Here is a 12466-nt window from a genome sequence, read left to right as displayed (position 1 = left end):
CTAGCGAGCCGAAGTCATCGGACACTTCCCGGCACTAAAAGCCACACACGCCATTTCATTTCATCTCATGTTCGTTCGTAATCTGTTTACACTCCAGGATCGGTTTTACCCTCGGACTCAGCGAGGGATCCCACCTCTACCACCTCAAGGTCAGTGTCCTGGAGCTTCAGACTCTGGGTTGGGGATACAACTGGGGAGAATGACCAATACCTCGCCCAGGCGGCCTCATCTGCTATGCTGAACAGGGGCCTTGTGGAGGGATGGGATAGACAAGGAAGAGGGAAGGAAGCGGCCGTGGCCTTAAGTCAGGTAACATCCCGGCATTTACCTGGAGGAGAAGTGGGAAACCACGGAAAACCACTTCTAGGATGGCTGAGGTGGGAATCGAACCCACCTCTACTCAGTTGACCTCCCGAGGCTGAGTGGACCCCGTTCCAGCCCTCGTACCACTTTTCAAATTTCGTGGCAGAGCCGGGAATCGAACCCGGACCTCCGGGGGTGCCAGCTAATCACGCTAACCACTACATCACAGAGGCGGACCTCTATAGCTTGATCATCAGCAAATCTCATGAGGTAGACAGTTCCAGCATCATCACACAGGAAATGGCGATATTTCTCACCTTAAACATAATTAATGACCAGATTGAATAACGTAGGTAACATTGGTCCTCCTTGGGGGATGCCACGTAGAACTGCTACTTTGCTGATACGCAGATTGTCATTTTCCACCTGTACATTGTTTCCTTTAAGCAGATGGAGAGAATCAGATTTTTAAAGTTAGATTAAACTCCTTGGGCAGTGAGACATTTCTTTCAATATGTGTGTGACCAACGTTATCAAAGGCATGAAAAATATAGAGAAAGACCACAATACAATCCCTATTCGTAGATTTATCTTTCTTTAGACAGGTAGAAATTAATCGAGAATTTATATGGCATCCTGCTAAAATTGATATAAAATCCGCACTGACTATGTTCAGATTTATTTTAGACTTCAGTTCATGATCTAGGACTCTTTGAATAATTCTTCTAATAAAATAAATAAATAAATAAATAAATAAATAAATAAATAAATAAATAAATAAATAAATAAATAAATAAATAAATAAATAAATAAATAAATAAATAAATAAATTCTAAGTGGTTACATTATCTTAGGAGAATATTCCATATGTGCATATACAGTATATACACAACGATAATACGATACCAACCCTACACACTGTTGCGGTCACATGGTGTTGAAGGCAGTTTCACACCACAACAACCCGTCTAACTACAAGAGTGAGTTTCTAAACCACTGTACAAACAAACTAGAGTGCTTATCCCTCTTCCTCCTCTAGCTGAGAGGAAGAGAAAGCTGCTTTATTCATAAAGCAGTTCTTAATTGCACTGCAGTTTAAATTACTGACGTATGCAATCACCTGTGTTAACTATTAAGAGGTCAGCTCGCTGCCATAGTAACAGGCCGTCCTGACGTCATTGGATATCCTGACAAATAATCTGGCCACAAAAAGTTAAGTATTAGAGGTGGAGGTGAGTGTTTCATTAGGAGTACAACCGGGAAACTATCATCTCTTAACACTAATCACAGAGAAAAATGGAAGAGATCCATTCTCTCGTAGAATGGAGGTATCGGCAAATGTAAGGAAAGGGCCACGAAGGACTCCCCAGTCCCCAGTAATCTAGTGTAGGGATTTGAAGAGAACAAGAGTTGAACAAGAGAGGTCAGATAGGGAAAATTGAAAGTGAGAGCCTACATAAATTGAAGCAATGCCAGACTCAACTACAGGCCCACACTTCCAAGTTCAAGGCCCCTGGGATCCTCTTTTAGTTGCCTCTAACGGCAGCCAGACGACACGGTGTATGTACTAGCCAGCGCATAAAGAAGATATGCGAAAATATTTTATTAAAGAAGTATCAATGTTACGTTCGGATCCTTGGCTGAATGGTCAGTGAACTAAACTTCAGTTCAGAGGGCCGCAAGTTCGATTCCTAGCCGAATAGAGTATTTCAACTGGGGGCCGCCTGGCCGAGGTGGTGACGGCTTGCTCGGTTCACCCGGAATGTCGTGGGTTCAATTCTTTTTCAGGAAGTGGAAGCATTTAAGAAAACGGGATTTCCGCTTCCGAAGGTGCACATGGCCCTGAGGTTCATTCAGCCTACACCAAAAAATGAGTACCAGGTTAATTCTTGGAGGCAAAGGCGGCTGGGCGTAGAGACTACTCCACTCTTCCAAGTGCCGAAGTTATGAATAGTGGAAGCCTTTGCCTTCCACCCCTCGTAGAGCCTTCCTGGCCCTGTAAGGAGATGACTTTCACTTTTTGGTCAATACCTCTGCTTTGGAGACCGGATGTTTATCTTAATATACCTCTGTTCATACACATGTTGTAACACAACACACTGCAAACCATCAGAGAAACAAACTGTAGGGAATGCCTCCCTCCGCACATGGTTGGCGTCTTGAAGGACATTTGGCCGTAAAAACGGGCCAGATCCATATCAAAAGCCGATATCTATAAATTGAAATAAAAGCCAGGATGAGGAGGAGGAGGAATAAGAAGAAGCGGGAGAATAAGAGGGAAAGTTACATGAAACACACACACTAAATACTAATTACACTAATTTAAACGTTATGTGGTATTGTAAGATGTTCCTTACTCTTTTACTGAATTTACAAACATATTAAACTTGCATTTCAATTGAAAAATATGAAATATCTGCATTTAAAATGGAAATTATGAAAATTAATATTCATTAAATAAAGTACACAATCGTCGAACCCTGTACTCACACTTACTTGCTTACTTACACATACATTATTTGAAGGGCGCCAGCTACCACTCAGTGCAGCAATAATAGATTGAGAATCGTGACTATCTCTAGGGTGTGGGGTAATAAGCTTACTTTTGACAACATACCATATAAGTTCTGAGAAAAGGAGATTGGCGTTCGGTTTCCCCATTAAATTTGAGGTTAAGTAATTTTACTGTAGAAATGAAACGCTAAATTAACTTGATAGAACAAAATATATTCTTGAAACAATATATAAAATAGTGAGAACTTCTGCGATTAAAACAGATGAAAATATGAAATTATGACATTGCAACTGAAAGAAACTAGGCATGAATTTGAATTCTTCTTGACCGGACATTTAACAATTTATACGAAATATATCCCTCACTGTTTCACTTGACTGTACCTTCAACACTATGAGTGTAATTACGGCGTATTCCTAAGATCTGGTGTTTACTGTGGATGTGTCACGCCTAACTTGGTGATGCATCCTTGTGACTGCTTCTTCTCCATATTATATGACTTATTGGTAAGTCTGCACAGTATGACCTCATTGCAGGTCTATCCTTCTATGACTTCGTTGTAAGCCTTCCCGTCCGTATCTTCAACTAAGTGACCGACCAACTTCGGCCTCACTCTCTCAATGACCAAAGACTAATGGTTCACTGAGCCTTCTCCATCTCGTTCACACTCGTTGACTGTCGTTGACTGACCGACTTAGGCCTCTGCTTCCAATTGAATAATGAATCACGCTACAAGATGCATTCAGCTTTTATAGACGTTGGTTGACGCACATACGTAGTCTCCAGAAATAACAATGACCTACTCCCACCGCGCGACAAATATTACATGTAATGGTGAAATCCCCCGGGGCTCCCTAAGAAACTCCAAGACCGTGAGCGCCTCGCTAAATGAGCACGATGACGTAGCCATGACGTAGCAATGACTGCATTTACTCCAGCAGTATTGCACAATGTAACAATGTCACATCCAACATCTGATATATAACAATTCTCACTGTACATGTCTTTAATGTTAATTTACACATACGTATATATGCATACATTTAACTACAATCATGCAAGCGACAAGCATTGCAGAATTGAATTGAATAAGAATGATAATTACAATAATAGTAATAATATCAAAGATAAAATAATAATAATACTGACATAATAATAATAATAATAATAATAATAATAATAATAATAATAATAATAATAATAATAATAATAATAATAATAATAATAATAATAACACAGATGAAATAATAATAATAATAAAAGTACAGATATCACTTTGTAACGGGATTTGAACCGTTACAGTATCCAATACATTGAAATAATTGACAGTTATTTATTTCAAAGCCACACGTACAAAAATAACTATTCTCAACAGAGAAAAGATGGGGTTTGGTAGCTCACAACGGCCACACACCCTCGTAACAATGGTACATGCTCTCCGCGGTGTGGTTCAAGAAGTCGGTGGGCAGCTGGTTCCATTTCTCACGTAGAGCTGCTCGGAGCTTTGGAATTGATCTTGGTGGAGGCAAGTGGGTTGCAATTCGTCTCCCTAATGTATCTCAGGTCTGCTTTATAGGCTTCATGAGAAGTCTATTCGGCGGATATCTTCACCTTTCAGAAATTTATCCTCCAGGATGGCTCAATGCGCACATGCTTTGTCGTTTATGAAACTGAAGTCCGGGTGGACTGCGCCTCTAAAAGGTCACGCATATTTTAGGAATATATCGTTTCTGTACCTCTGGACAGTAACAATACCTCCAAAGATGATGTACAACTTGGTACGTGCATTGAACATGATGCCTACCTATACCACCATCACCATCAAAATGATGTCTTTTTACGACTTTCCTGGAATTAAATCGTTTTCCCGACGAATGTGCGACGGAATCATTTCGCAGATCTGCCATTTCTTCGGGATTCACTATTGCCGGTCTGGTATAAAGACAGGCTATGCTGAATCTCAGGAACACAGTTTACCGAGAAACTTGATATCCTGAAGGGGCTGCAAGCTCTCATTTTTTGAGGGGTAATGAGGCTGATGATGCCGTTTCGTCAACCACACTACAGACAATAAGACCTTATAGATTAGTTCCATGACTGTGCTAAGGAGCCAGTATTTATACTGGTTGCGTAGCTCAGTTGGTTGGGTAGTCGTCTGCTGTGTTCAAGGTTGTGAGATTGAATCTTCATATAAATTATAAGAGTGATGTATTATATAGGCTCCTATGAATTGATACGTTTTCACGGTTAAATAATCCCCTTTTGGACGAAGTATAAGTACTCCGACATCTCTTTTGACGGCAGTTGTAGGAACATTCTTCTTCTGGCCTTTATTACAAGTTAGTGGGATCGGCACTCCGTGTCGATTTGGGCTCAGTTTTATCCCTCCTAACGCCAGCCCTATGTGTGAGGAAATATTTAGTAACGTAAGTTTCTGTGCTGGTTGGTAGTGTAGTAAGTTGTAAGTAAAAGAAGGTAAACACCCTGTTCCCGAACAAGAGGAATTAACCATATGCAGTAAGAATCCCCGGCCTAGTTTGGAATCGAACCCGTGGCCCTCTGAACTAACAGTCAGTACGCTCAGGAGAATAAGAGAGGAACTGTCCACATTTCATTTACAAAATTAAATGGAATAACTAAAAATTACACAATTCCATATGTATAGGGCCGGTTTCGACCCATGTGTAGGGTCATCTTCAGCCATGTAATTTAAAATTGGCAAGTTAATAAAAGTACACAAAACATTTAAAAACTAGAAAAAGCGCATCCAAAAACATAAAACACGTTAAAATACTACATACACAGAGCTTAAAACACTTTAAATTAGTCACCAAGCTCAATAGCTGCAGTCTCTTGAGTGCGGTCAGTATCCAGTATTCGGGAAATAGTGGGTCCGAACCCCACTGTCGGCAGCCCCGAACATGGTTTCCCATTTTCACACCAGAAAAATGCTGAGGCCGTACCTTCATTGAGGCCACGGTCACTCACTTCCCACTCCTACCCCTTTCCTGTCCCACCGTCGCCATAAGACCTGTCTGTGTTGGTGTGACGTAAAGCAACTTGTAAAAAAAAAAAAAAAAAAAAAAAAAAGCTTCGTCAAATTTAGTTTATGTTAACTTATTTCAGTCCGACACATTGGCTAAATGGTCAGCTTTGAGGCCTTCAGTTCCGAGGATCCTGTGTAGATTCCCAGCCGCGTCGGGGATTTTAATCGTGTTTGAATAATATTCTTCTGGTTCGAGGGCTGGGTGTTTGTGTTTATTCCATCACTTTCCTCTTCATATTCGGACAACACATTACACTGCCAACCACCACAGGAACATGCAATAGTGATAACGTCTTTCCATATAAGGTTGGCGTCAGGAAGGGCATCCGGCCGTAAAACAGGGCCAAATCCACATGTGCTACACAGTTCCCACCCGCGACCCACAGGTATAGAAGAAATAGAAGTAGAAGAAGAAGAATAAATTTATGTTAACTTATTTGAAAGTCCCACATGAATTTCTTATCACATTTATTCACTGCATGTACAGTATATCCAGCTTGATATGGATCCAGTGTTCAGTTCCACCGTGATTTGCCTTCTTGAATTGATATTGATGAAATGACTGTTGGGGCTTTGGGTTATAAACAATATATCCGATATATGGCTGTAACATGTATCTAGGGGTTATGATTAAAATGAAAAGTGATGCAGTTGGGTTAGATAGGTCCAAAAGTATCCTCCTGACCGTGTCGAATAGGATCGGATTACTAAGCACACTGCAAAATGAAAGAAAATGTAAGCAATAACTCTTAAGTGGAAGAGCAAAGAAAACCTGCTTGTTGTCCTCCTACATGCCACTTGTGTCAGCGACCTGTTTGATAACTGCCCTCAGGTGACTCTACATAAGGGTCGAAACCGGTCCCATATATCTTAAATGGTGGAATTTTTAGTTATTCTATTTCATTTTGTATTGAAACGTGGATAATTACTCTATTGTTCTTCTGAATACTGTGTCAGTACGGATCAAATATGAAGTTTCTTACTTACGAAGTCAGTACACTGACCATTCAGACAAGGAACTGGACTCATATTATTATTATTATTATTATTATTATTATTATTATTATTATTATTGCGAGGTATCTGTGGAACAGCAGAGGTGAAAGAAGGTGCGGGCGGGAATAGGTCTCAACTTACGAAATTAAAGTTAATTTAAAACTTTAACAAAGGTTATATTTTCTTTTCAAGATAAATAAATAACAGAATATAACAGGTACCAAGTAGCAGATCAACAAATTAAGAAAGTACAATTTTAGTTCATTACAAAATTTGCGCTTCGAGCCCGACACTCACGAACCTTGAGCTATAAGCCCAACTTTACCTATATACCAAGTTCAAACAAAGGGGCAGAAAACCCCAGTCATGCCAAGGAGCACTGGCTCCTGATTACCATATTAAGCCTCCTCGAGGCACACAGAAACCAAATTTAAGAAAGAGCAAACCCGCTCTCAAGGTTGAAGCCCAACAAAGGCCACAATAAACTATACTTCAAACTGCCCTCAAGGCATACCAAGAACAGGGGTAATAAATACCCAACCTACTGGGCCTATTCAGTAAAGAAGCAGGTTAATTACATGGCCCAAAATACCAACTTAACTGGAGGCGTAACTTGCATTCCCAATACACTTTTAAAACCTACTTGGCACTAGGCCGCATACACAAGGGCTAATCCCATACTAAAGAGGTGACTTGTATAATAAGACTTAATTACATTAAGAAAGGAAGAAACGGTTGTGAAAACAAAGTCACCTCAAAACAATAGGAGTGGGAGCTCGAGAGGGTTTAGCACTCTCTATCTCAATTTATAGTTAAAGAGACGAAGTTTTACCAAGTGTCTAGTACATTTTAAAGATAGGTTACATGTGAAAAGTTTTGAACCTGCCCCGAGGGTTAAACTGCTGAGCTAGCGAGAAATGAAGTTATTAAATGGCCATTACCTTATGGATGAACTGCTGCCCGAAGAAAGAGGCGCTTCCCGCCCCCTGCTACATAATCACACTAGGAGAGATGTTACTGAAGTGGCCAGGAGACCAGAAAATCAGCAGTTTATATACCCTCGTGGAAAATTCGAGACGTTTCATGAATGATTACAACCCGCCCACAAACTTGTATTGGATAACAGCAAAAACTAATACACCAGACGAAGAAGAAGGACCTTATTGGTGGAAAATTAATTACAGAAATTCCTGATTGGCTACATTCAAAACAGGCGGAAAGAAAGGATTATATTACCAACCTACAACTGACAGAACAAAATTTAGTTAAGACAAAACTTATGAATAAAAATTTCTTCAGGAAGGTACATTCCTTTACACCAGAGTGCGATATTAGTTTTGGTAGAGACATCTGTTAGAGAATGTCCAAATTTCTTGATCCGGAGGAAACAAACACAAATCGAAGTAGACACAGATCAGAACACTTCAAAATTTGCGGTAGTGACATCTTCCAAGAAACCTTTGAATTAGTACAGTTTGTTAAAGTTCAGGCGTTCTCATGTAGAGGAGTTTCGACTGGCGCAATATTTGAATTAGCGGCGTGGAGGTGTACCGCCCGGTACAATTATTATTATTCATGGTTACAGACGAAGAAGAGGTAACAAAGGTCCCTGGCACTGGAGAAGCGAGCAGTACTGGACGTCAAATAGAGGTGGCGCTGGGAGGAGCTGTCCAACTCCAGTGTCCAGCCACTGGGGGAGTGTCCTGTTGGAGCAGAGTGGGTACTGGAGGTACCTTGGAGCCTGTGGGAGTTGGACCCGAGCTGAGTCTGGAGCGGGTGCTCTATCAGGAGGCCGGTACTTACCGCTGTACCAGGAGGGTATCTCCTAGACTGGAGGAGTGGAGATCTATGGTCAACGTCGACCTCTCAGTAACAGGTGAGTACTGGATGTATCTTTAATTGTGTAGATATTTGTTCAGAGATAGTCTCCGCAAGGGGAACTGTGTAATTAGAGAAGGATCTTGAAATTTAATGTAGGGTCCTTTTTTTTTTTGTTTGCTAAGTGGAAATTTCTGATGAATGCTGACTTTTTGCAACATAAATTGTTTAATCCTGAGAAGAAGTCTGAGGCATTTATCTCAAATTTGAATGAAATGGTCTACTGGATCAAAATTACCTTTGCTATAATACTGTTAAATTGAATTATAAATGTAAGCTAAGTAAGGTGATAATGGATTCATGCCGTGTTTACTGAATTGTTCTTAATTTTAATTCACATAAATCCTGGGAATATTTACTCACGGTAACTCTGATTTCAAATTAAAATACATAGTTCCAGTACACTATGTGACAATAGTACAACATCTCCCTGAGTTCGAACTCCCGCTTCATCAACTGGCAGCAGTCTAATCTAACGAACACTACTTGAACTCTACCATGTCAACTAAGATTTATGTATCTTCAAAAGATCTCACTAGCGTTGCTTCTAAGTGCCACCTAGTGGACTGAACTCCAATTAACTTTGTCGGAAAATCCTCAGGTTTTGCGATTTGATAACTTGAATCTTGCCTGAACTTCTTCAGCTGCTTTTAAGTTGTCAATACTGTGGAATTCGCAGGTGATGAGGATGGGGCTAGCTTCGGTGTAGAAATGACAGCATAAGGTGAAGCAGAACTATTAGATAACTATGTGAAATTTATCTGTGTGTGGTAAAGGAAAGATTCCAGCGTTCCCCTTAGCATGTAACTGTTAGATCGATCTGCGTTTCTTTAAATTTTAATGGAGGTTTTTTATTTTCTTTCGACTAAGAATGTAGGTTTTCTAGGCAGTATACGGATTTAGTGTAAAATCCCTCTCGGGGACTATGAAAATGTAAGGACGCACGAGTGTGTACCCTGGTTTCCCTTGTTCACTTTGTTTTCTGGTGACTTATCTTCGTAATTGCAAGGTTTTCTTCCTCGTTTTCGGAGTTACACCGTTCCAATCTTAGTCCCCACGTAACAAGTCTTAGTCCCAATTAGGTTTTATAACATGTCGTGTAACAGGAGAGCTTGAATGGGTTCAGCCTCTATTTTATTTTGTTCTCGTTTTAAGTTCCTTGGCCCTGTAGTATGAGCTTCGGGTCCTGTGTTCTGGATCTTTCGATCAATTATTTGGTGTGGCTTCTCTATGAAATAAGCGTAGCGAGTGTAAAAGATCTTTAAGCTTTTAAGTGCAGAAAGTTGTGTTCTGCTAAATGCAACTAGAGAGGTTCTGAGATATATTCATTAATCTAATGTGAATTCGAGCCCCACTAGGTCACTGTAAATTGTAAATTGCTGTTCAGGTTTCGATGTCCTACTGTTCTGTAACTGTTCTCTGTTTGTGGGTTTTATTCCCCTCTTGATAACTTGATTCTAGAAGCTTCCGCTCCTTTCTTTCCGAACAAAGAATACGTTTCTATATTTTCTCTGCTTGGAACTTCATTTATAAAGGCAAGTGCCTCATCTATTAATGCCAAAGGTTTGCATATTTATAAGACCTATCGGTCTGGTTTTGATTCTTAAGTCTGATTTGAGAATGGGAGTAATTCTTCCCGGCTTTAAATTAGCTCAGCTTCCAGGCTTTTCTATTATTTCCTGTTGTTTATTATATATTGTTGTTGTTGTTGTTTCCTGAAAAGATTTTCAATGAAAAAGAAATGAAATAATTATTAACAAATATATTTCTCAAAATATAATATTTGGTTCATGCTTTATCCAGTAATTTACCTCTCACGTTTCTTTCACACTCTGGTCCATTTAAATCCCTTGTGTATACTAAAATTATTTGAAACAAGACATTGTTGCGATGGAATGGCCGAAGTTCCAGACGATGAAAGGTAAATTTAGGTCTATTTAGGTTATGTATCTCTTTTAGCACGTGATTTAATCATTACCTGCCCCTGTGGTGTAGTGGATAGTATGATTATCTGCCATCCCCGGAGGCCCGGGTTCGAATCCCGATTTGAAAAGAGGTACGTGGGCTGGAGCGGAGACCACTCAGCCTCGGGAGGTCAACTGAGAAGAGGGGGTTCCATTTCCATCTCAACCATCCTCGAAGTGGTTTTCCGTGGTTTACCACTTCTCCTCCAGGCAAATGCCGGGATGGTATCTAACTTAAGGCCACGACTGCTTCTTTCCCATTTCCTTGTCTATCCCTGCCAATCTTCCCATCCCCCATAAGGCCCTGCTCAACATAGCAGGTGAGGCCGCCTGGGTGAGGCACTGGTCCTTCTGCCCATTTGTATCTCCACGACCCATAGTCTTACGCTCCAAGACACTGCCCTAGCTGAGTCCGAGGGAGAAACCAACACTGGAGAGTAGACGGATTAGGAAAGAAAGAAAGAAAGAAAGAAAGAAAGAAAGAAAGAAAGAAAGAAGGAAAGATTTAACCGTTTATTGATATTCTTAATTCCGAACCTTTAGTATGGTAGCGACTGTATATGACATTACACGATTGGGACAATTTAAAAAAGAGGCCAGTAAAGGTCTGGAACCTGTAAAAAATGTGATATCACAGGACCAGGACATTGCGCACCATACTTCTTTGATAGAATGAAATATTCCAGTATTTCCCATATAATACATCAGGACGGAAGGGGTTAATGCATGTGTCCACAGTCAAGTCCAGCCAAAATACAGTCCATAAAAGGTGGTCAATGAAAAACTCAAAATCGCGAAATGGTATTGAAAAATCATCGGACGTCAATCGCTAATTTGTTCTGTTGTTATACAATAATACCACGAAGGCTGCTATTTCTTCTAAGCAGTTTTATTTACATTTTGTTCATCTCGCACCAGAACTTATAGATTTCGAAGAGCCTCAATCACTGCGATTGTCAGAATTACAAATCAACTCTTTTCAAAAAAAGAAGTTCTGGGATAGGAAATGCGGAAAACAGGTTGATAAATCTTTTGGAAGATAACTTATGACTTTGTGTGTATAAGCTTGACATAATTTTTCTTCATTACCAGTTAAATCAATTTTCTGTTATTCCATTACCGATCTCACTAAGATGTCATTTGAGTTCATCACTACACCACACTCTTCTTCTTCATCTGTTTACCTTCCAGGGTCGGTTTATCTCTCGGACTCAGCGAGGGATCCCACCTTTACCGCCTCATGGGCAGTGTCCTGGAGTTTCAGACTATGGGTCGGGGGTTACAACTGGGGAGGATGACCAGTACCTCGGCTAGGCGGCTTCACATGCTATGCTGAACAGGGGCCTTGCGGGGGATGGGAAGACTGGAAGGGATAGACAAGGAAGACGGAAGGAAGCGGCCGTGGCCTTAATTTTGGTACCATCCCGGCATTTGCCTGGAGGAGAAGTGGGAAACCACGGAAAACCACTTCCAGAATGACTGAGGAGGGAATCAAACTCACCTCTACTCAGTTGACCTCCCGAGGCTGAGTGGACCCCGATCCAGAACTTATAGATTTCGAAGAGCCTTAATCACTGCGATTGCCAGAATTATAAATCAACTCTTAAAAAAAAGAATGTCTGGGATAGGAAATGCGGAAGGCAGGTTGAGAGCCGGAAATCGAACCTGGGCCTCCAAGGGTCGCACCTAATCACACTGACCACTACACCACAAAGGCGGACCTACCCCACACTCTCGCCAGACAAATGGATTCCTATTAAGACT

At 40.7% G+C, this 12466-nt stretch overlaps 1 protein-coding gene across 1 annotated transcript in view; it reads left to right on the top strand.

Moving 5' to 3' along the window:
- Positions 1 to 12466, top strand: part of LOC136874333 (CD166 antigen homolog) — a 365395-nt gene that overhangs the window by 284657 nt on the left and 68272 nt on the right. The window contains exon 6 of the mRNA XM_068227726.1: positions 8446 to 8736. Coding sequence (XP_068083827.1) covers positions 8446 to 8736 — 291 coding nt within the window. The remainder of the gene's footprint in view (positions 1 to 8445; positions 8737 to 12466) is intronic.

This window comes from Anabrus simplex, chromosome 5 (genome assembly GCF_040414725.1).
Source record: "Anabrus simplex isolate iqAnaSimp1 chromosome 5, ASM4041472v1, whole genome shotgun sequence".
In the NCBI taxonomy this organism is placed as follows: Eukaryota; Metazoa; Arthropoda; class Insecta; order Orthoptera; family Tettigoniidae; genus Anabrus; species Anabrus simplex.
Note: the sequence above shows the minus strand (reverse complement) of the source record. Positions and strands in the feature narration are given on the sequence as shown.